The sequence below is a fragment of the Microcebus murinus genome, chromosome 14, assembly GCF_040939455.1.
Source record: "Microcebus murinus isolate Inina chromosome 14, M.murinus_Inina_mat1.0, whole genome shotgun sequence".
Classification (NCBI taxonomy): domain Eukaryota; kingdom Metazoa; phylum Chordata; class Mammalia; order Primates; family Cheirogaleidae; genus Microcebus; species Microcebus murinus.
The window spans coordinates 72,975,391-72,996,294 of NC_134117.1; the positions used below are offsets into that span (position 1 = coordinate 72,975,391).

General features: G+C 50.3%; 1 protein-coding gene and 1 non-coding gene across 4 annotated transcripts; both read right to left on the reverse strand.

Annotated features, from left to right (window-relative positions):
- Positions 1–1,722: 1,722 nt before the first annotated feature.
- Positions 1,723–1,830, reverse strand: LOC142875761 (U6 spliceosomal RNA). The gene has a single exon (XR_012923055.1). It is a non-coding gene; the product is annotated as a U6 spliceosomal RNA (small nuclear RNA).
- A 7,692-nt stretch (positions 1,831–9,522) lies between these two features.
- On the reverse strand, positions 9,523–20,897 carry FXYD4 (FXYD domain containing ion transport regulator 4). Of its 3 annotated transcripts, none has more exons than XM_012778929.2 (8): positions 20,160–20,897; positions 11,595–11,657; positions 11,011–11,043; positions 10,877–10,903; positions 10,239–10,313; positions 10,105–10,141; positions 9,765–9,802; positions 9,523–9,687 (listed from the first exon to the last, which is right to left on the reverse strand). In XM_012778929.2, the coding sequence occupies exons 1-8, from the start codon at positions 20,191–20,193 to the stop codon at positions 9,668–9,670; spliced, it is 327 nt and encodes a 108-aa protein (XP_012634383.1). In that variant the 5' UTR covers positions 20,194–20,897; the 3' UTR covers positions 9,523–9,667. The 3 variants fall into 3 exon arrangements, with proteins under 3 accessions (XP_012634383.1, XP_012634385.1, XP_012634384.1); XM_012778931.3 differs by lacking the exon at positions 20,160–20,897 and adding an exon at positions 13,728–13,863; XM_012778930.3 differs by lacking the exon at positions 20,160–20,897 and adding an exon at positions 13,711–13,863.
- Between the last annotated feature and the right edge of the window lie 7 nt (positions 20,898–20,904).

Here is a 20,904-nt window from a genome sequence, read left to right on the forward strand (position 1 = left end):
ACATTCATAGCCCAAACCTTGAATGTTCTGAATCAGGCCGTGTCTTCTGCAGGACAGAGCTAGTTATCATTCCAAAAGTGGCTCCTGGGTACTCAGCAGAGACCAGCCCGGAGCAGGGAGATAAGCCCCCGCACACCACCATCGTGACTTAGGTGCTGGCAGAGGCAGCAAGCCTCATGGCATCTCAGTTTTGTTTTTAGTTTTTGTGTAAAAATTCTTGCACAGGCTGGTCCGATGGTAGTGGATTATCAGAACTTACTAACATTAGTGTCACTAAAGTTGGTATTCAAACCCCCACAGCTAAATTTGACTGGCGTTTAAAAAAGTTAAAAAAATAAAAAGAAAAAAAAATTCTTGCACATAGTACATTTGGTTTCTTCCTAGATATTGGGGGTTTTTTTTTTTGTTTGTTTGTTTGTTTTTTTTGAGACAAGAGTCTCACTCTGTTTCCAGGGCTAGAGTGCCATGGTGTCAGCCTAGCTCACAGCAACCTCCAACTCCTGGGTTCAAACAATCCTTCGGTCTCAGTCTCCCGAGTAGCTACGACTACAGGCATGCGCCACTGTGCCTGGCCAATTTTTTTCTATATATTTTTAGTTGTCCAGCTAATTTCTATTTTTTTAGTAGAGATGGGGTCTGCTCTTGCCCAGGCTGATCTCGAACTCCTGAGCTCAAACGATCTGCCTGCCCCGGCCTCCCAGAGTGCAGGCATGAACCACCCGGCCCGGGTGTTTCTAGGTATTTGATTATATTTTAAGTGGTGTCTCTTATTTTTACTTTTTAAGAGTTTGTTGCTGGGGATAGAAATACTAAAAAGTGGATGTTTTAATATTAACCTTTATGGTCTTGCTAAAATTCACTTATCTATTCCAATAATTTAAATGTAGATTCTTTGAGTTTTCTACATACAAAATCATGTCATTTGCAACTAGTGACAGTTTTATTAATTTCTTTCTAGGCCCGGCACGGTGGCTCACGCCTGTAATCCTAGCTCTCTGGGAAGCTGAGGCGGGTGGATCGCTCGAGGTCAGGAGTTCCAAACCAGCCTGAGCAAGATTGAGACCCTGTCTCTACTATAAATAGAAAGAAATTAATTGGCCAACTAAAAATATATAGAAAAAAAATTAGCCGGGCATGGTGGCGCATGCCTGTAGTCCCAGCTACTCGGGAGGCTGAGGCAGCAGGATTGCTTGAGCCCAGGAGATTGAGGTTGCTGTGAGCTAGGCTGATGACATGGCACTCTAGTTTGGGCAACAGAGTGAGAAAAAAAAAAAAAAAAGAAAGAAAGAAAAAGAGAAATAATGTTACATGTTGTTTTGAAAGACAGTTCATTGGCACTAGTAAAGTTTGGGGAGCTGGCAAGCTGTGATACTGGAGTGGTTAGAACTAGTCTGATGGTTGTAGCAGATGTTTCACCGCGTATTCGATAAAACTGGTTTCAGGTTACAATAGGCAGTTTCAGGCACTGGACTTGGAGAGAATTACATTCTTGGAGCAATGTTATGTGCTTTTTCTCCCCATCCTCTCAATGATCAACTTTCTCATAGGTATTACACATAATCTAGACATGATTTAAAGCATACAGGACAATTGTATGGATTATATGCAAACACTACACCATTTTACACAGGGTCTTGAGCATCCTTGGATTTGGTAACAGCAGGAGCCCTGGAACCAATCCCCCAAGGATTGCCTGCTCTTAATAAGTTTCTTTCTTTCTTTTTTAATGTGGAATGCTTCACAAATTTGCATGTCATCTTTGCGCAGGGGCCACGCTAATCTTCTCTGTATTGCTCCAATTGTTAGTATATGTACTACAGAAGTGAGCACATAAGTTTATTTCTTATTAGAAAATGCTGTGATGCTGAAGAAATTTGGGGGGGGGCATGAGCAATACACGTTTAACCTTAACACTTGTACCCCCATAATACGCTAAAATAAAAAAAGAAAAATAAAAAAAAAGAAATTTGGGGGTCACAGGGCATCTTGTCTTATTCCCAATTTCAGAAAGAAAGCTGTCAATATTTCTGTTAATGTGCTTATTGCTTTTTAGATACACACCCTTTATGAAATAGGAAAATTTCCGTTTACTTCAGGTTTTTTGTTTTTTTTGAGACAGAGTCTCGCTTGTTGCCCAGGCTAGAGTGAGTGCCGTGGCGTCAGCCTAGCTCACAGCAACCTCAAACTCTTGGGCTCGAGTGATCCTTCTGCCTCAGCCTCCCGGGTAGCTGGGACTACAGGCATGCACCACCATGCCCGGCTAATTTTTTTATATATATATATTAGTTGGCCAATTAATTTCTTTCTATTTATAGTAGAGATGGGGTCTTGCTCTTGCTCAGGCTGGTTTCGAACTCCTGACCTCGAGCAATCCGCCCACCTCGGCCTCCCAGAGTGCTAGGATTACAGGCTTGAGCCACCTCGCCCGGCCTACTTCAGGTTTAATATTTTTTTTATTTATTTATTTTGAGACAGAGTCTCACTTTGTCATCCCAGTTATAGTGCAGTGGTGCAAGCCTAGCTCACAGCAACCTCAAACTCCCGGGCTCAAGTGAGGCTCCCACCTCAGCCTCCCCAGTAGCTGGGACTACAGGCATGCGCCACCATGCCCGGCTAATTTTTCTGTTTGGTAGAGTTGGGGGTCTCACTTTTTTTTTTTTTTCTGAGACAAAGTCTTGCTCTGTTGCCCAAGCTAGAGTGCTGTGGAGTCAGCCTAGATCACAGCAACCTTGAACTCCGGGGCTCAAGCAATCCTCCTGCCTCAGCCTCCCGAGTAGCTGGGACTACAGGCATGTGCCACCATGCTCGGCTAATTTTTTCTATATATATAGTTTTAGTTGTCCAACTAATTTCTATTTTTAGTAGAGACGGGATCTCATGCTTGTTCAGGCTAGTCTTGAACTCCTGAGTTCAAACCATCCACCCACCTCAGCCTCTTAGAGTGCTGGGATTATAGGTTTTAGCCACCGTGCTTGGCCGGTTTATTTTTTAAATCATTATTATTTAATTTTATTTAATGCATTTTCTTTCTTATGTTATCCTGATTTTTATTCATGTCTACTTTTCAATTCATGAATTCTCTTCAGCTAAGTCTAACAATAGTTAGACATCAGTTATGTTCTTAACTTTAGTTAGGAACTTCTAGTTCTAAAGTTCCATTCATTTTATATAGTATACCAGTTTCCTAGGGCTGCTGTAACAAAGTACCAAAAACTAGGTGGCTTAAAATAACAGAAATTTATTTTCTCACAGTTATGGAAGCAAGAAGTCCAAACCAAGGTATAAGTAGGGTTGTGCTCTCTCTCGCTGAGTCTCTGGAGAATTCTTCCTTGCCTCTCCCTAGCTTCTGATGGCTGCCAGCCACCTGGTGTCCTGAGCTTACAGCAGCAGCACCCCAATTGCGCCTCCATCATCACCTGGCCTTCTCCTGTGTCCAAATCTCCTTCTTCTTATCAGGACACCAGTCACTGGATTAGAGCCCACCCCAATGACCTTATCTTTTTGGTCATTGTATGACCTTATCTTTTTTTTTTTAATAGTACTTTGGTTTGTTTTTCTTTCTTTCTTTCTTGTTTTTCTCTTGTAGTGGTGTCTCCCTCTATCGCCTGGGCCACAGTGCAGCGGCATCACGGCAACTTCAAACTCCTGGGCTCAAGCAATCCTGCCTCAGCTCTCGAAGAGCTAGCAGTAAAGGCATGAGCCACTGTGCCAGACCTGTTTTTGTTTTTTGAGACAGGATCTCACTCTATGGCCTAGGCTAGAGGGCAGACGCACCGTCATAGCTCACTGAAGACTGGAACTCCTGGGCTCAAGCAATCTTCTTGCCTTGGCCTCCCAAATAGCCAGGACTACAGATGCACACTACTATGCTCGGCTAACTTTAAAAAAATTTTTTGTAGAGATGGTAGTCTCACTGTGTTGCCCAGGCTGGTTTCAATTTCCAGGCCTTAAAGAGTCCTCTTCCATTTCTTGTAAGCCAGGTCTGTTTAAAAAAAAAAAGGAAATAGAAATCCTCCTCCCACGGCCGGGCGCGGTGGCTCACGCCTGTAATCCTAGCACTCTGAGAGGCCGAGGCGGGCGGATTGCTCAAGGTTGGGAGTTCGAAACCATCCTGAGCAAGACCCCATCTCTACTAAAAATAGAAAGAAATTAATTGACCAACTAAAAATATATATACAAAAAATTAGCCAGGCATGGTGGCACATGCCTGTAGTCCCAGCTACTTGGGAGGCTGAGGCAGGAGGATCGCTTGAGCCCAGGAGTTTGAGGTTGCTGTGAGCTAGGCTGACGCCAAGGCACTCACTCTAGCCTGGGCAACAAAAGTGAGACTCGGTCTCAAAAAAAAAAAAAAGAAATCCTCCTCCCAAAGTGCTGGGATTATACCACACCTTGCCCGTTGGTGCATTTTGAACAGAGTTGATTCGACCTTGTCTTAAGAACACTCCTCAGATGGCTGGGCTGGGACTGAGCAATGCTTCCACAGAGCTGGGCACAGGGCCTAACCAGTGATCCCCGGGACAGCCCGCTGCCCTCTCATGTTAACTGCTAGCCTCACTTCTTACCCTGGGTTTTATAGCATTTTACAAAAAAATCGTGGGTAAAATACTGCTACTTGCTGGGAAACAGAAATTTTACAGTGTTTTCAAGCCACGGGTCTTAGAATAAAGCTTATTATTGTTTTCCTTGCAACAAAAAGAAGCAAACTATCGATTCACACAGCAGCCTGGATGGACCTCCAGAGAATTATGCCAAGTGAAAAAGGCCAATCTTAAAAGGACATTTAGTGTGATTCCATTTGTATAAATTCTTTTTTTTTTTTTTTTTTTGAGACAGGGTCTCACTTTGTTGCCCAGGCTACAGTGAGTGCCGTGGCGTCAGCCTAGCTCACAGCAACCTCCAACTCCTGAGCTCAAGCGATCCTCCTGCCTCAGCCTCCTGAGTAGCTGGGACTACAGGCATGCACCACCATGCCTGGCTAATTTTTTGTATATATATTTTTAGTTGGTCAATTAATTTCTTTCTATTTTTAGTAGAGACAGAGTCTCGCTCAGGCTGGTTTCAAACTCCCAGCCTCGAGCAATCCGCCCGCCTCGGCCTCCCAGAGAGCTAGGATTACAGGCGTGAGCCACCACGCCCGGCCTGTATAAATTCTTGAAATAACAAAACTACAGCGATAGAGAACAGGTTAGCGATTGCCAGGGGAAGGTCTGTGGGAGCGTCTGTGAGCGGGAGGCGTGAGGGATCCCTGCGAGGAGCTCTGCTTTCTCTCGACTGGAGCAGTGGTCACGATACGTGATGAAGCACAAATGAGTATGGGCGAGGTGGTTCGTGTCTGTAATCCTAGAACTTTGAGAGGCCAAAGAGGGAGGATCTCTTGGGGCCAAGAGTTCAAGACCAGCCTGGGTATATGAGACAAGTCTCTAAAAAAATAAAATAAGTAAAATTCAGGTTGTCACACTGTGCTGTGTCTTTTTTTTTTTTTTGAGACAGGGTCTCGCTTTGTTGCCCAGGCTAGAGTGAGTGCCGTGGCGTCAGCCTAGCTCACAGCAACCTCAAACTCCTGGGCTCAAGCCATCCTGCTGCCTCAGCCTCCCGAGTAGCTGGGACTACAGGCATGTGCCACCATGCCCGGCTAATTTTTTCTATATATATTAGTTGGCCAATTAATTTCTATTTATAGTAGAGATGGGGTCTCGCTCTAGCTTCTGCTGGTTTCGAACTCCTGACCTCGAGCAATCTGCCCGCCTTGGCCTCCCAGGGTGCTAGGATTACAGGCGTGAGCCACCGCGCCCGGCCTGTGCTGTGTCTTATGCCAGAAGTTACCATAGGAGGGGGTCCTTCTGTATTTTATTATTTTTGAGACAGGGTCTCACTCTGTTGCCCAGGCTAGTCTCCAGCTCCTGAGCTCTAGTGATCCTTTTGTCTCAGCCTCCTAAGTAGTTGGGACTAGAGGCACACACCACCACACCCAGCTTCTCTGTATTATTTTTACAATTGCCATGAATCTATAATTATCTAAAATGTGAAGGTTTTTTTTAATTGAAAAAAGAGGTTCAGGCACAGAAATTTAAAAATAGATCAATTTAATAGATTACAAAGTCCAGAATTGGATTTAAGTATAAATGAGCCCTTACTATACAATAAAATAGTAATAATAGGCCAGATGGAGTGGCTCATGTATAATCCTAGCACATTGAGAGGCCAAGACAGGAGGCCTGCTTGAGGCCAGAAGTTTAAGATCTGCCTGGGCAACATAATGAAACCCCATGTCAACAAAAATAGAAAAATTAGTTGGACATGGTGGTACAACTCTGTAGTTCCAGCTACTCGGGAGGCTGAGGCAGGAGGATTGCTTGAGCCAAGGAATTCAAGACCAGCTTGGATAATATAACAAGACCCCATCTTAAAAAAATTAAAATGGGCTGGGCACAGTGGCTCACGCCTGTAATCCCAGCACACTAGGAGGCCAAGGCCAATGGATCGTTTGGGCTCAGGAGTTCCAGACCAGCCTAGCAAGAGCAAGACCCCGTCCCTACCAAAAATAGAAAAAATTAGCTGGGATGGTGTCGTGTGCCTGTAGTCCCAGCTACTTGGGAGGCTGAGGCAGGAGGATTGCTTGAGCCCAGGAGTTTGAGGTTGCTGTGAGCTAGGATGATGCCATGGCACTCTACCCTGGGCAACAGAGTGAGACTCTGTCTCAAAATAAATAAATAAATAAATAAATAATTTAAAAATTAATAATATAAAAGTATGATTTCAAGTCAGAAATGTCCTTTCCCCAGTCCTCACCTTTGGATTCTAAAATAACTTGAGTCTGATCCAGGTATAAGAGGTAAAAGATGATCTGAAAGACTCTATCAAACTTTTCACCTTAATTATTTTTGGGTGTTGGGTTACAAATTGGTTTACCTTCTGAGTAATGTTCAAGTTTTCTGTAATAAGTATGAAAGATAGTTGCACCAGAAAAAAAAAGATTTTTAAATAAAAATGTGAAAAATAAATAAAAATGTGGGGAGGATGTACAGTCACCAAGTAGGCACAATCCCTGAGCTCTTTCTCAGGTGGCGGTAAATACCAGATAAGCCCAATCCTTCACAAGTGCGGCTCAGGAGCAGGACTTGCTAGCTGCGAGGCTGCCAGTCTGTTAGCCTGTGGGAACCTCAGTCCTGTGCAGAGGGGACCATGGAGTCCCCCACCTCATAGGTTGCTGGGAAAGTTAATTGGGTTAACATGTGAAGTCTTTCAAACAGTGTCACATAATAAGTCCTCAATTAAGTGGAAAATACTCTGCTTTCTCTGGTTTTCCCCCCAGCAGCCCCTCACCTAGGAGACGGTGATAAGCAAAGGAATTGTGACTGACATCACCCTCCCCCATAGGCCCTGGGAAGGGGGTCTCTGAGGCACAACTAGTAATCCCACACAGGGGAGCCTGGAGGGAGACTCCCACCCATGGCTACCTATCCCACTCCTCAGGCTGAGGAAGGAAAGAGGCGAGCTCTTTTCCCCTGGGCACCGGCAGCCCAACTCTAGGGCCTAGCCCGGCCCTCCGGGGCTAACACCCCCTCCACCCTGCGTCGCCCCCAGGCGCGGCCCATCAGTCCCTGCGTTCTCCCACCGCGATAGCCCAGGCTCCGAGGGTGCTGTCGCCAGCCACACCACAGGAGCAATCCTGTAATTGGACACCGAGACTTAGGCACTGCAGGCGCTGCGGGGCCTTCCACGCCGCAGAGGTCGCCCACAGGGCCGGGGGACCGTGGCGCCTGCTTGGGGGCTGGAAAGGGCGTGTGGCAGCCTGAGAGCAGGGCGAGACTGCACGTGACGCCCGGCGCGAGGTGGGCCTGGGACGCGCCGGGAGGACGCGCGCGCCCGCGCTGCGCCCACAAAGCCCCACTCCCAGCCGGGCGCCGGGCTGAGCGCGGGCCGTGCCGCGGCCGGCAGGGGCCGCCACGCAAGGCGGGGTTCGGAGGGGCTCCAGAGGGCTTCCGGTGGCCCGCGCCCCGGGGCGCCTCTAGGATTTTTTTGCTGTTTTTTTTTTTGAGTCAGAGTCCGCTCTGTGGCCCGGGCTAGAGTGCAGCGGCGCCATCTCGGCTCCCTGCAGCCTCGAGCTCCGGGCGCCCGCGATCCCTCGGCCCCCGAGCGGCGGGGCCTGCGGACGCCACCACGCCGGGCGAGCACCTTCTCCCCTTTCTCAAGGACGCTCCCCCAGCGTCCTCTGCACCCCGCTCCGGGACGGACGCGGGCAGCCCTCCGCCCTCCGCGACCTCGCCGCCCGCACTCCAGCCACGCCCTCCCGCCCGCGGTCCCTCCTCCTGGCAGGGCGCGGCGGCTCCCCGCAGCGGCGCATTCCGCACCCCGCCCCCGGCGCCTGGGGGCGGGGCGGGGTCCCAGTGGCCCAGCTTTGGAGCCCTGCCCTCACCCCGCACACGTGCCCTGCACCGAAGGCCCCAGCAGGCTGGAGACCCTGCTTTTGACACCTCGGGGACCCTGCACTGGCCTCTGACCCAGCCAGCAAGTCAGGTGACCCCAAGTCTAGGACACATTGTACTGCTCGGAGGATGAGGCCCCACCCTGAGACGTGGAGGGCGGGCTTGGGTCCACACCACTGGAGGTAGCCATGCTGAGACGCGGGTCCTGCAGTGGGCTCAGCTCCTTCCAGCCTGGACTGCCGTGGGCGGGCCTGCAGGACGGGCGCAGGCCGAGGCACCCCCGCACCCCCGGCCCTCCTGCAGCCGAGTCCCGCTGCCAGCCGGCCAGAGAACTTGTATTATGCATAGGCGGTTTTTCGTTCTGGAAGGCACTATGCAGGGCTTCTTGGGATGCACTGGGATTTCACAGGATAGTGGTTGGGGCAGGGGAGCCTATGGGATGATCTGGGGGTTATTTGGGTTTTCCTGGTGTGGGTCAATGAAGGAATTCCACATTTCCTACCACAGAGAGCGTCCACTAAGTGAGGTACGGTCTCCGTGGGGAGAGCTGCTGGGGGTCACCCTAGGTCACTGCCGCGGGTGTCTGGTCCTCAGGCCCTCCAGAGTCTAGGCAAAGGGCAGAATCTGTAAGATCTTTTTTTTTTTTTTTTTTTTTAAGACAGAGTCTCACTTTGTTGCCCAAGCTAGAGTCAGTGCTGTGGCGTCAGCCTGGCTCACAGCAACCTCAAACTTCTGGGCTCAAGCGATCCTCCTGCCTCAGCCTTCCAAGTAGCTGGGACTACAGGCATGCGCCACCATGCCCGGCTAATTTTTTCTATATATATTAGTTGGCCAATTAATTTCTTTCTATATATAGTAGAGACGGGTCATCTCTTGTTCAGGCTGGTTTCGAACTCCTGACCTCGAGCAATCCGCCCGCCTCGGCCTCCCAGAGAGCTAGGGTTACAGGCGTGAGCCACCGCGCCCAGCCTGTAAGGTCTTTGGATATAACGTGTGGTGGGTGGGGGAATTCTCAAAGTGGGCCCTTGCTGGGAGCGGGCCTCGGGATACCCTTGAGGCCACAGGGAGCAGCAGCAATGCACAAAGGGTCACAAGATCACCCAGGAGAGCAGTGGGACCAGTTTAATCTGTAGATAAGGTTTGGAGCCTGGGAGCCTAACAGCCTGCCCTGGAGGGCCAGTCCATACTGGAGGGCTCCGCCTGGGGGAGAGGTGGGGCGCCGCTGGGAGCTGGTCCTGTGCTCAGCAGGCACTGGCAGAGCCTGTGGAAAGTGGGGAGCGGGGTGTCACAGACAGTCCCTACAGACACCCCCGCAGCCCCACAAGAAGCCCAGCTCACCTGGAGTGATGAGTGCGGTGGCTTTCTCAGGCAAGGGGCTAGAGAGAGGCCATTGGTATCAGGTTAGCATGGAGGATCTTCTTCCCTCCCCAGAACCCTGATGCCTCTTCCCTGGGGGCACACCTCTTCGCTATTCTTCCAAGGGCGCTTCATACCAAGGGTCAGAGCTTTCCCTGAGTTGGGGCCCTTCGGGATTGATTATCTGGGAATGACAGACCCTACTGCAGGCCCAGTGAGCAGCAGGAGGCTGTCCTCACTCTCCAGGGCACAGGGCTTCACCTCCCCACCACCATGGAAGGTCTGCTCAGCAGGAGGGGACACAACAAGGCCCCAGTCTTACCCCTGCTTCCCATTGCCCTTGCACTTGCACTTGCCACCTGTGAGAAAGAGACCAGATCAGTGCTGGGGCTAGAGCTGGGGTCAGGGCACTCCCTGTTCCCACCCTGCCCATCCCTTCCCATCCCTGCCACTCACTCAGGGCCATCGCGATCCCAGCAACAAACAGCAGCCCTCCGAAGATCATCCCGCCCAGCTGCAGGCTTTCCCAGTCTAGGGTGACAGGCACGGAGAGTGAGCTTGCACCAGCCTGGGGCTGCCTGCCTCACTCATTTGCTCAAAAGACATGTATGCCCTGCATGGTACTTCCATTCCAGGCAGCAAGAAAGAAAACAAGCCAGCAACTAGATGCATTATATAATATCTGATGGGGACAAACACTGTGGAGAAAAAAAGAGTGCAAGAGCCCAGAGACAGAATCAGCTTTGAAGGATGGTCAAGGAAAGCTGTTCCAGAAGGGAAGGTGGCCATTGAGCTGAGGCCCAGGCAAGTGAAGGATCTAGACAGCAAGAGGAGAACTGCTGGGTGGGTCCCGGGGAAGGTGAGGGTGGGGGTGTGTGGAAGGCAGGCGGGTAGGAGTGAGGTTCTGGGGGCCCAGCAGCCCAGGCCTCCAGCCCCTTACCCACAGGTATTCCCAAACACCCTGCTGGAGTGAAGCTCTCAGAGACCAGGTTAATCCCTGCCCCACTTTGTCTACACTGGACTCCACATCACCTCTCACCGGCCTGTCTGGCAAAGAGGTCCAGGACAGGAAAGGGTGGGATGTCGGCTCTTACCATAGTAGAAGGGATCATCTTTATCAGCTGGAGAGAGGGGAAAAAACGATTAAGAACCTGAACCTGGAGACAGGATGTGGCGGGTCAGAGGGGAAACTGGGGCCGAGTGGGCAGGCAGTTGGGGCCCCACTCACCAAACAGGTCCTTGGCTTCCAAGGCAGGCAGGCCTGAGTGGGAGAAGCAGAGAAGTGGGTAGGAATTTGTGAGGCTGGTGTCCAAGTGAGTGAGCCGCAGGGGAGGTTGGGGAGGTGACCCTGAGGCGTTTGTTCCACAGCCCCAAACAGCCCGTGGATCTTGGCTCCCACCCCAGACCTTTGGACCCCAACTCACAGCCCTGCCTGTTTCTCAGGCTTCCTGCAGCTCTTCCTTGTGCTCTCACTGGGTTGATTTCTTGGTATCTCTTTACCCTTTCTGAGAAGCTTCCTGCTGATCCCTACTGGTTACTTCTCTGCCTCCCCAAGACACAGGGAGTGCTTTGCTTTCTTTTCATGTTTTAATGTTTCCCACAGTTCAATTACTCAGGAACCACTGGGACGATTTTTGCAGTATTCACATTCTACCTGTGCTATCATTGCCTTAATTCTTCTTACTTAATTGGCAATTTAATGAAAACACATTTATTGGACACCAGGCCCCCTTTGGGAGATGCTGTCTGGCCTTTGTTGCCTTGGTGGGTGGGGTAAATGTAGGAGGGTCCTGAGAGGAGGGGAAGACTCACCTGCCAGCAGGACAAGGGCGGAGGTCAGTCTCGCCATGTCAGTCTCTCCAGCTACAGGGCAGGCTGCAGGGAAGAGGAGCTATGGCTTGGGTCTGGCTCACAGCTTACTGGATAACAGCCCGGTGGTCGGTGGTCGAGAGCAGGGGTACAAACCCTAGGGATGCACTAGTTTATGTGCTCATCCTGGAAAAGTGACTACTTTCTGTTTCCTCTGGAGATGATAATGGTAAGTGCCTGGAGTTATGTGGCTTGAGTTAATGCCAATTAAGTACTCAGAAATGTGTCCGCAGGTAATAAGTGCCCTAGAAGCCTTTGTTAAAATCTTTAGGATATTCACACTGAGCACCGACTTCAAAAAAAAAAAAAAAAAAAAAAAAAATCTTTAGGATAAACCCTGCCTCCAAGAGGAAGATGCTATTGTCTCCATTTCTTTTTCATGTTTTTTCTTTCTTTTTTTTGAAACAGAGTCTCACTCTTGCCCAGACTCGAGTGCTGTGACGTCAGCCTAGCTCACAGCAACCTCAAACTCCTGGGCTCAAGCGATCCTCCTGCCTCAGCCTCCCGAGTAGCTGGGACTACAGGCATGCGCCACCATGCCTGGCTAATTTTTTCTATATATTTTTAGTTGGCCAATTAATTTCCTTCTATTTTTAGTAGAGACTGGGCCTGGCTCTTGCTCAGGTTGGTTTCAAACTCCTGACTTCGAGCAGTCGTCCTGCCTTGGCCTCCCAGAGTGCTAGGATTACAGGCATGAGCCACCACTCCCAGCCTCCATTTCTTTTTTCTTTGAAAAACAGTCTCTCTCTGTCACCTGGGCTAGAGTGCAGTGGTGTCATCATAGGTCACGGCAACATCAAACTGTTGGGCTCAAGCGATGCTCCTGCCTCAGCCTCCCAACTAGCTGGGACTATAGGCACATGCCCCCTCTAATTTTTCTATATTTTGTAGAGAGTCTTGCTTAGGCTGGTCTGGAACTCCTGAGCTCAAGTGATCCTCCCACCTCGGCCTCCCAGAGTGCTAGGATTACAGGGTAAGCCACCTCACAGGGCCTACTATTGTCTCCATTTCATAGGGAGGTATAATCAGATGCCCAAAATCAGGCAGTTGCTGTTCTAAGGCAGAGCATGGAGCTGGCCTTCCTAACCCCACAAAAAGGGAGCTGCTCTCAGGCCCTGGGCTATGTTCTGGGAGGTCTGGGCTTGGGGTGGCCAAATCCAGCACTTTCAGGCTAAATTCCACATAACTGCCTTTGCCACAAAGGTAAAGGTGCAAAGGAAGAAGCCCAGGAGGCAGCCTTGAGCTCTGGGGTGAGGGAGCCACGCCCTTGACGACCTCCTCCCCCCAGCCCAGCCCTGGCCTGGGACCCTGCTCCTGGTAGCTCCAGATTCCACTGTCAGAGCACAGACCTCCATCAGCTGGTAACGCAGTGCAGTGGGACGTTCCTCCTTTCTCCTTCAGGTGGGAACTACCCACAACCCCATTTACTTGTCCCTGGGGTGACTGAGTCCTTGACATCAGCCCCTTCCAGCTTTCTGCATATCTGCTGTGCCCAACTCTGGCCTCCTAATGAGCTCACAGATCCAGGGCCAGATGGCCGGGCTCAGACGCCTCAGCCACTCACCAACTGTGTGACTCAGCAGGTTACCCAACCCCTCTGCTTCAGTGTCCTGTAAAAAATGAGGACAATCCTAATACCAACCTCACAAGGTTACAGCAGTGGGATTAAGTGAACTACTAGTTGTCTATAAGCACTGAAAGCCTGTTACAATAAACACATTGCAGGAGGGAGGGACTGTTAATGTGGGCCTCCCTCTGGCCACCCTGTCTCTTTACCTTCCACGCTCCTGGAGTTCCTGTATCATGAGGGTCTCAACTCCAGTCCACATGTTTTTTAGCCAAAGCCTGGCTCCCGTTTCCTGTAGCCCATTACCCATCATCCACATGACAGCCGTCACAAAGCGGGAGCCCTCCCTACCCAGGAAGCCACTGCAGCCATATCTCAAACCCCAAACAGGCTCCTGGTTACTCAGAATCCTTGGGAACACTGCCTCACCCCACACTGGTCCCTTAGGCTATCCCCGTGCACCTCATAGCCCCAAAGTGGATGCCTGCTCACCTGAGTGAAGAGCTCACCTGAGCCAGGGGTGCAAGGAGCAGGTCCGAGGAGGCTGCTGGGGCTGTGGATGGCCCAGGCAAGTGCGTTCCGGCTTTTTAAACCCTGTAGTCCCGCCCAGGGCTACACACCAGCAGGCTGGAGGGAACTGGTCAGACTCCTCCAGACTCTGGCCCCTGCTCCTCCCTGCTGAGCTCTTAAGGAACAGCCGCCTGCCACACCCAGGGTGCTGGGGGAGAGGGGTGGGCTGGGCCTCTAACCAGAACCTTGAGGGAGGAGGAGGAGGTGGGTTTCAGGGAGGAGGTGATGGGCTTTCGGCTTCTTTCTTTTTATTTTTATTTCAGTAGATTTAGGGGGTACAAGTGGTTTTTGTTACATGAATGAATTGTGTAATGGTGAAGTCAGGGCTTTTAGTGAACCTGTCACTGAATAGTGTATGTTGTAACTGATAGGTAATTTTTTTATTTTTTTATTTTGGAGACAGAGTCTCACTCTGTTGCCCGGGCTAGAGAGGTGTGGCGTCAGCCTAGCTCACAGCAACCTCAAACTCCTGGGCTCAAACCATCCTCCTGCCTCAGCCTCCCAACTATCTGGGACTATAGGTGCACACCACCACCCCCAGCTGATTTTTCTATTTTAAACTGACGGGATCTTGCTCTTGCTCAGACTGGTCTTGAACTCCTGAGCTCAAGCCATCCTCTCACCTCGGCCTCCCAGAGTGCTGGGATGACAGGTGTGAGCCACTGTGCCCGTCCCAATAGGTAATTTTTGATCCCTCACCCACCTCACATCCTCCTCACTCTGAGTCTCCAAAGTCCATGATACCACTCTGTGTGACCATATATACCTATTATTTAGCTGCTACTTATAAGTGAGTACATTTGTATTTGTTTTTCCATTCCTAGGATACTTCATTTAGGATAATGGGTTCCTCTTCTATCCAAGTTGCTGCAAAAGACATTATTTCATTCTTATTTATGATTGAGTAGTACTCTATGGTATGTATACACCCCACTTTCTTTATCCACTCATCAGTGGTGGGCACTTCGGTTGATTCCATTCTCTGCAATTGTGAATTGTGCTGCAGTGAACATACATGTGCATGTCTTTTTGACATAATGACCTCTTTCCCTTTGGGCAGACACCCAGTAGGGGGGGGTTGAATGGTAAGTCCAATTTTAGTTCTTTGAGGAATCTCCATACTGTTTTCCATAGAGGTTATATTAATTTACATTCCCATCAAGCATGTATAAACAAGCGTTCCCTTTTCTCCGTGTCTGCATTGTGCTAGCATCTATTGTTTCTTGATTTTTTAATAATGGCCATTCTGACATAAATTGCATCAGCTTCTTTAGCTCACCTACATCCTAAAAGATGGGCCTGGAGGGTGCTGTGGCAGGGAGTTGCTGGCCTCTTATGCCAGCAGTGGGGGCTCCAGGATTCCTATGGGGGTGGCCTGGGGCTCCGTAGGCTCAGTGGTCCCACTGCTTTTACTTGGACTGGGTGTTGCGGGGGAGGAATGGGGACCAATGCATGCCCCTTGGGATGGCTCAGCTCTGACCAGGCCCTGACACCCACTTAGGTGCCAGGAGGAGGATAGTCGCTGCTATCAGTGCCGCCAGACTCCCCACTACAGGCCTCCGGACGCCCCAGGCCTCTGCATCTGCTGTCCTGCTCACCAGTTCCTCTTTTCCACACGAGGGTACTTGTCCTTGTCCAGAAGACAAATGGGGATGGCTGATGAAGGATTAGGGTCTCTGACCTGGGCGGGCTGGGGAAAGCAATGAAGGCTTTAGGTGGGTGGGTCTTCTTTGGGATAGAATGAAAGGACTGTAAGGGCTGGGCATGGTGGCTCACACTTGTAATCCCAGCACTTTGGGAGGCCAAGGTGGGAGGATCTCTTGAGGTCAGGAGTTGGAGACCAGCCTGAGTAAGAGCGAGACCCAGTCTCTACTAAAAAGAGAAAAATTAGCCGGGTGTGGTGGTGCGTGCCTGTGGTCCCAGCTACTCAGGAGGCTGAGGCAGGAGGATGGCTTGAGCCCAGGAGGTGGAGGTTGCAGTGAGCTATGATCACTCCACTGCACTCTAGGCTGGGCAACAAAGTGAGAGCTTGTCTCCAAAAAAACAAAACAAAAACAGAGATAAGAGAGACTGTAAGGGTGAAGGGCTCTGCTGACAGCTGGCTCTGTGGAGGGCCTAGGAAGGGTCACACTCTGGGAGCGGGGAAAGGGAGGAGGATCCCAGATCTCTCTTCTGCCCGGCTCCCCCAGATTTATCAAACCCTCTGCATGGAATCAAGCGAGCTAGATTCTATGTATCCAGTAGGTTCAGGGGGCAGCGGGGTGGGGGCTGGGGCAGAGTGCAATGGGGGGAGTTAGGAACAGAATTGGGTTTGGAAAGAGGTTCTTGGCAACTGAGGAACTAAGGGACCTTTAGGCCGAGTAGAAAATCTCTCTCTCCCTGGGAGGGCCAGCTTGTGGGGAACAGAGAGGGACACTTGATCTCGACCTTGATCTCTACCTGAGCTCACATCCCCAGGAGGAGCAGGACGTGGGGAGGCCAAAAAGTGGGGCCACCTTTACCTAAACACAAGATCTCTATGAAGATTGAGACAACTCCGCGTGTACTGACTTGAAACTATCTCCCAGACATATAATGAAGTGGAAAAAAGTATAGAGCAGTCAGAATAGGATGCTGTCACTTGTGCAAAGATATGAGCTATTTGTCAATGCTCCTATGTGCAGGGACTGTCCCTAGCCACTGGGCGAGGGCAGCGGGCTGCGGGAAGGCCCCAGGGACACTCAGCTGGCCTGCCTTTGTCTGCCATGCCTGCTCTGCAAAACAAGAGCTCGGCCTCTCCCGGCCTGTGGCTACCTTGCCCTCTGGACCCACAGCCTGTGTCTGCGTGCACACGACAGAGCTCAGCACAGAGGTGGCCAGGAGACCTCTGGTAACCGGTGTTGTCGCGGCTCGCTATTTCTTGAGCTCATCGCACATATGATCTCATTCAGCCCTCACAAGCGTCCTTTGAGGCACACGATCTCATTATCCTGTCAACCTAAGATAATCTAAAAGGTCAGAATCTAGGTTAAAGGGATTTTATTTAAGTGTAAAGGTCGAGGACAGCTTGCTTGGGAAGTACAGATTTTAAAGACAGAAGTAAGTGTTTGAAAGTGTAGAAGTTTGGGAAGTTTAGTGGAATTTTAATATTTTTAAATGTAAGACTTAATGTATAGTTATAATGATTTGAGTAGTCTGAGGTGGTCATTTTGGTTCGAGGGAAGGTATATTTAACATTTTATACTGAAGATATAACTATCATGGGGTCCCTGCTTGGGGCACGTCTGGCCTGAGGTAGGTACAGGACAATAAAGGAGGCAGTTAATCTATAACAGAGCCCAGCGATTGGAAGAGGGAGGTCTAGTCTCTCGTCTTTTTTTAGGCATTTATAAAACAAAAGCAATGAGGAAGAGAGTTAAGTTACAATTTAAAAGGTGGAATTGTAAAACTAATTATGTGACTCAGATCTTAGTCACAGCTCTCATAAGGCTTAAAGTGTTTTGGGGTTCTAATAGCTTTTAAATTTTACCTTCTCTGGCAAGCACGGTGGCTCATGCCTGTAATCCTAGCACTCTGAGAGGCCGAGGCAAGAGGATAGCTTGAGCTCAGGAGTTTGAGACCAGCCTGAGCAAGAGCGAGACCCTGTCTCTACTAAAAATAGAAAAATTAGCCAGGTGTGATGATGGGCACATGTAGTCCCAGGTACTCAGGAGGCTGAGACAGGAGGATCGTTTGAGCCCAGGAGTTTGAGGTTGTAGTGAATTATGATGACACCATGGCACTCTACCTGGGACAACAGAGTGAACTCTGTCTCAAATAAATAAATAAATAAATAAATAAAATTTTATGTTCACAGTTCCCACTTTTGAAGGGTGAGGAAACTGAGGAAGAAAAAGGTTGAGTGGCTTGCCCCATGTCACATGTGGGGTGGATGATGAGGCCAGGACCCCAGCCTGACAGCACGGTGGCAACACCTTCACTGTGCTTTTTTTGGGGAGGGCTCTCTGGGCACCGCGGTCTCCTGGAGGGCAGATCTCGGCCCTGTAGGCTGGCCTCTCACCTGGCCTCTGCCACCCACTCTTTTTCTTCAGGTCTCTGGATGTGTGTGTGTCCCCAGCCATTCTCCATAAATGAAAGAAGTAGAATGTGGCCGTAATAGCAGAGTTTGGATCTGGGCCCATCTTATAAGCCTGGTGACATTTGAGGGGGGGTACCATTAACTTGTCTCTGTTTCTTCATCTATAAAGGAATGGTGAGAGTATTGGTTTTTTTTGTCTATTTGTTTCTATTTTTAGTTACCCAGCTAATTTTGTTTTTTCTATTTTTTTTAGTAGAGACAGGGTCTTGCTCTTGCTCAGGCTGGTCTTGAACTCCTGAGCTCAAGCAATCCTCCTGCCTTGGCCTCCCAGAGTGCTAGGTCTACAGGTGTGAGTCACCGCGCCTGCCTAAGAGCATTGTTTTGAGGACTTGATGGCCTGAGCTGGCTGCCTTACCAAGATGGCCTCTCTGAGGGTAGTATCACCTGCAGCAGTGTGTCTCCCCAACCTTTCTGCTTTCTGTCTCAGTCTCCCAGGTCTCTTTTTAAATCTTTCCCTGCCTCTGTGTGTATGAGTGAGTGTATGTGTGTGCATGTGTGTGTGTGAGCCAGCATAGAGCCCCTAAAGTAGATGATCTCAGCCTTCTACTGATGCCTGTGACATTCAGTCTATCCTGGAAAATAGAAGGCTCATGTTACCCTTCTACTGTATGCCAGGCAAGATACTTCTCTTTGATTTCACCTCTGGTCAGTCTTAAATAATTCCTGTTTGTATTACCTTTCCTTAAGGAAATTAATGCCTTTGAGGATGCATCTATGTTCTTTAAAGAGCAACAGGGAAAAGCCCATTCTGGGAATGTGAGGAGGCCAGGTGGCAGTGACTGAGAGAGCAGAGGGAAGTCCCAAGTGTGAATGCTTTATTGTCAGGCTCCCCTCTGGGCCACAGACTCTGCTCCCTCACAAGTTCCTTCCTGTCCTTTGCAAAGCTGGGTTCTGAGGAGGAAGAAAGAGTTGAAGCTGGATCTTGCAGTTTTCTCTCTCTGATACCTTTTCATGCCTCCAGGCTTTGATCTGCACACACCCAGCTGAAGTTTGATTTCTATCAATGCCTCTCACCCAGCTTTCTCATGTTGTAGATAAGAAATCAGACCCCAATACATGGCTCCGGGGGTTCTGATAAGAAGTGCATGTCTCGGAGACAGTTTATGATGAAACAGCAACAAAAAAATGAAGTGCATGTCCAGGAAGCCGGGCAAGTGACTTCCTGAAAACAGCCTTCACTGCCAGTCCAACCCTCAAGAATCACACAATGTGGCTGGGCGCCGTGGCTCACGCCTGTAATCCTAGCACTATGAGAGGCCGAGACGGGCAGATCCTTTGAGCTCAGGAGTTCGAGACCAGCCTGAGCAAGAGCAAGACCCTGTCTCTACCAAAAATAGAAAAAAGTAGTCGGGTATGCCTGTAGTCCCAGCTAGCTGAGAGGCTGAGGCAGAAGGATCACTTGAGCCCTGGAGTTTGAGGTTACTGTGAGTTAGGCTGACTGGGGCAACAGAGTGAGTTTTGCAACTCTGTCTCAAAAAAAAAAAAAAAAAGAATCACACTGTGAGAGAGTGAAAGAGCAACTGTTCATCCCGAACACTCCTAATGGATGAAAGGACAGTTTAGTAAATACTTCTTAATATACAAAGAACTTAAAGCATCTACACTCAGTTTCATGGCCATATGTAAGTACTGGGATATGTATCTAAGAAGATAAGTTCATTAACTTAGGAACTGACTTTGCATCACTTCCAGCATGGAAGGCATTGCTGTTGGCCATTAAGTGTGTGGCCAGCCATCAGAGCACTCTCGGAGGAACAGACAGTGCTCAGACATGGCACACACCATGGATGAGGTGGTGACATACCACTGTGCTTGCAGACGTTACACACAGGGAGCTGGGCTCCTAATCCCTGGTTCTGCCCCAGCCTCAACCTGTCCCCAATCTTGGACAGCGTAAACAGGGTTATAAGAGGTGGGCCCTTGAAGAGGGTAGAAATTGTGGGGCAGGGGCACACTCCTGGATACTTGGATACCTTCCAAAGCAAAGGTGGCACTTGAGACAACATCTGTTTTCTTGCTGCCTACTCTCCTCTGTAGCCTGATGGGGTAGAAGAACTCAGCGAGGAACCTGAAAGCTTGCGCTGAGGCCCTCCACCCCCGCCCCGGCACTGAGCAAGACCCTTCTCTGTCCGGAACAGTTTCCCTCTAAGGGCACTTTCTAAAGGTGGTCCCCTTTTTCCCAGGCTACAGACCCTGCCGCATGCGTCTCGGGACCATTCCCAACTACAACGGCTCCTGCGCACTGAGCACTCACCGCGCACAGCCTGTCTGCTAAGTACATGCAGCATAATCAGACATGATCATCGCAAACACTCGCGGTAGACTCCGTCATGGTTTCCACTTTACGGATAAGCAAATAGGCAGAGAGAGGGTAAGTCGGTTTCTCAAGTGCACACAGCAACTAACAGTCTGGATTTGACTCCGAAGTATGTGCTGTTAATGGTGCTTCTGAATCTTGAGGTTAATGAACTTTCTCCACATCCTGGCCTGGGAGCCCGTAAATAGGTATTGAAGGCTGAGCGTGGATGCCTGTGCGTGGCGAGGGATCGGGCAGAGGAGGGGAAACACCTCGCTCCGAGAGAACCAGGAGGCCAGAGGGGACTACTGCCCTCCCACCTGGACCCGCGCCTCAGGAGTGCCCTGCTCCTCTTCCCGTCTCTCGGCTGATGGCTCAGGGCCGCCTAGGCGGAGCCCGCAGATCTGGGGCTCACTCCTGAGGGCCGCGGGGAGGGCGGCCCGACTCTGCCCACTCGCCCGCCTGGGTGGGAGCAGGAGGTGAGCAGTGTCAGACCGGGTTGCGGTCTCAGCCGGGGGAAGCGCGGCCGTCCCGGAGCTCGGCCTGAGGTGACCCTTGCGTGTGGGGCAGAGCCAAGAGGGGCCCCTTCGCGTAGTGGGCTCTGAGCCCTCTGGACTAGGAGGCACGAAAACGACGTGAGAGTATCGGCGGCAGCCACGCCCCTCGGGACTCCAGAGCTAAGGCCCAACGCCCGCAAAAACGA